Source organism: Mirounga leonina, unplaced genomic scaffold (assembly GCF_011800145.1).
Source record: "Mirounga leonina isolate KUSES-001 unplaced genomic scaffold, KU_Mleo_1.0 Mir_173, whole genome shotgun sequence".
Lineage (NCBI taxonomy): Eukaryota > Metazoa > Chordata > Mammalia > Carnivora > Phocidae > Mirounga > Mirounga leonina.
Window position 1 is genome coordinate 91943750 of NW_023270447.1, and position 2296 is coordinate 91946045.

The 2296-nt window shown below is 64.1% G+C and overlaps 1 protein-coding gene across 1 annotated transcript in view; it reads right to left on the reverse strand.

Moving 5' to 3' along the window:
• TP73 (tumor protein p73) overlaps positions 1–706 on the reverse strand; it is a 41464-nt gene extending 40758 nt beyond the window's left edge. Inside the window, exons 1-2 of the mRNA XM_035020259.1 lie at positions 648–706; positions 225–345 (exon numbers count right to left, since the gene is read on the reverse strand). Coding sequence (XP_034876150.1) covers positions 225–345; positions 648–706 — 180 coding nt within the window. The remainder of the gene's footprint in view (positions 1–224; positions 346–647) is intronic.
• Positions 707–2296: the final 1590 nt, after the last annotated feature.

Genomic DNA, 2296 nt, shown 5'->3' on the forward strand with positions numbered 1-2296 from the left:
AGCCATGCCTGAATCCATTCCTACACCCGGATCCAGCCATGCCTGAATCCATTCCTACCCTTACACGAACGGTTTCCTGAGCTGACACATTTTCTACTTTGCCACTGAAATGTCCTGACAAACCTACAGAGGAAGCTGCTTCCTGGCTGTGCAGGCTTGCGGTCAGCATGGTCCGTGCTTACCGCCCCCACCCCGAGATCTCCGCACACAGCAGCCCCACTCACCATGACGGGGGTGGTCATGCCCTGCAGGTGGAAGACGTCCATGCCTGCCTCTGCGCCGCCCACCACCTCATTGTTTCCCTGGCTGGACTGGGGCAGGTCAAAGTAGGTGCTGTCTGGTTCCCTGGGAATACAGGAACAGAGCCATCAGCCCTGCCCAGGCCCAGGGCTCGGGGCTGGCCCTCAGCTCCCAGGGGGCCTGCCCTTCAGCCCCCCGGCTGTCTCCTCTGCCCCCTCCCTCCTCCTCTGGCCTCTCCAGGGCTAGGCCACCAGGGAGGCGCAGCCCCACCTGAGCTCTGTCCCCTGGACCTCTCCTGGCCCAGACTCCTCTGGACCCTGCATCCCCAGGAGAGAGCCCACACCAGCAGCCCCCGCCTCCCCCTCACCTAGCCTGAGTCCAGCCTGTCAGCCGGAGGAAATACTCACAGGGAGTTCCAGAGATGCTCGAACGTGGCCCCCTCGTCCACGGTGTTGGGCTGGGACATCTTCTCGGCACCCGGCCCGGAGGGCAGCTCGCTCTGCAAGGAGGGAAGAAGGACAGTGAGTGCTTTGGGAAGGCCGGCCTCCGCCCCGCTTCATCCTCCCCTGTCCCAGGCAGGACCCCACCTAGCAGAGGGGCAGGCCTGGCTCCAGACCCACGTCCTACCCTTGGATGAACGGTTTCAGGAGCTGACACATTTTCTACTTTGCCACTGAAATGTCCTGACAAACCTATGGAGGAAGCTGTTTCCTGGTTCTGCAGGCTCACGGTGTCAGCATGGTCCACGCTTACTGTGCTGGGGGGTGCCGCGGGCAGCAGGGGTTTCTATTCACTCTGAACTGTGTCTCTAGGCTTGGCCTTCGGGGCTCAAGCCAGATTTGGGGGCTCCCGATGCCCCAGGACGTGAGGACAGCTCAGATCCCGGGTCACCCCCTCTTGGGAAGGGCATGTGCAGGGCAGGCCCTGAGGCCGGAGCCGAGCCCCGGGTCTGAGGTTGGCTGTGCCCTGTGGCTGTAGGATATCAGCCAGCCGTCCACCTCTGAGACAGGGCCCTCCCCTGTGGCCTGGACACAAAAGCAGTTTGGACCCCAGGAGGCAACCCCGGGCCAAGGCTGTGAGGTTGTCACCGGAGTGGGATCACTGCACGGTGGTCCCCCTGTCACAGGAGATGCCCAGGGCCTGGGGTGCCCAGACAGGCTGGCCTCTGTCCCCAGGGTTTCCTCTCCCGAGAGTGTCCACACCCAGCTCCCACCCCGCAGTGGGCCTGCCATCCTGGAACCGGGCCAGGCACAGCCGGGGCCCCTATCCTCCCGTGGTGGGGAGGGGCAGGGAAACCAGAGCCCGCCCTGCCCACCGCCCCACCCAGGCCAAGATGGTGTCTCCCCGGAGCCGGCCTCCGGGTCCTTGGCTTGGCCACGGTCCGCCTGGCAGAGCCCCAGCCGGCAGGCCCAGACCTGCCCGCAGCCGCCGGGGGAGGGAGGGCACACCCGCAATCTGTCACTTTGTCCCCAGGCAGGCGGGCGCTGGTGGAGGTCTGCGACACTCTCCCGGGGGCCGCCACGTGCCAGGCCACTGGTCTCCGGAGCAGTGGCGTGGTCCAGGAGGGCTGCCCCAGGGGCTGGCCCGAGCGCTAAGGCGGGCCGAGCAAGGACGGCCTGGGACTGGCAGTTTAGAGAGCACTGGCCCCAAACCAACTCTCCTGCAGGCTCAGAGAGGTTAAGTGACCTACTGAGGTCACACAGCACAGCCACATGCACGGGAATGAGAGTGGTTTCCTCAGCATTCAGAATTAACTGAGTCACCCCCCCCGCACACACCCCTCAGCACATGATCTACCCACAGGGCTGTTTGTTTTTTATTTATTTGAGAGACAGCAAGCATGTGCACGTGCAGGCAAAATCTCAAGCAGACTCCGTGCTGAGCGGGGAGCCCGACGCGGAGCCCGATATCACGACCTGAGCTGAAACCAGGAGCCGGATGCGCCACAGACTGAGCCCCCCAGGTGCCCCAGCCCACAAGGGTTTTAACAAGGCTGGGCAGTGCTCACTTGCATGTCTCCTGTTCTGGGGAGGTCACTCCCGCCCTGGGCTGAGCT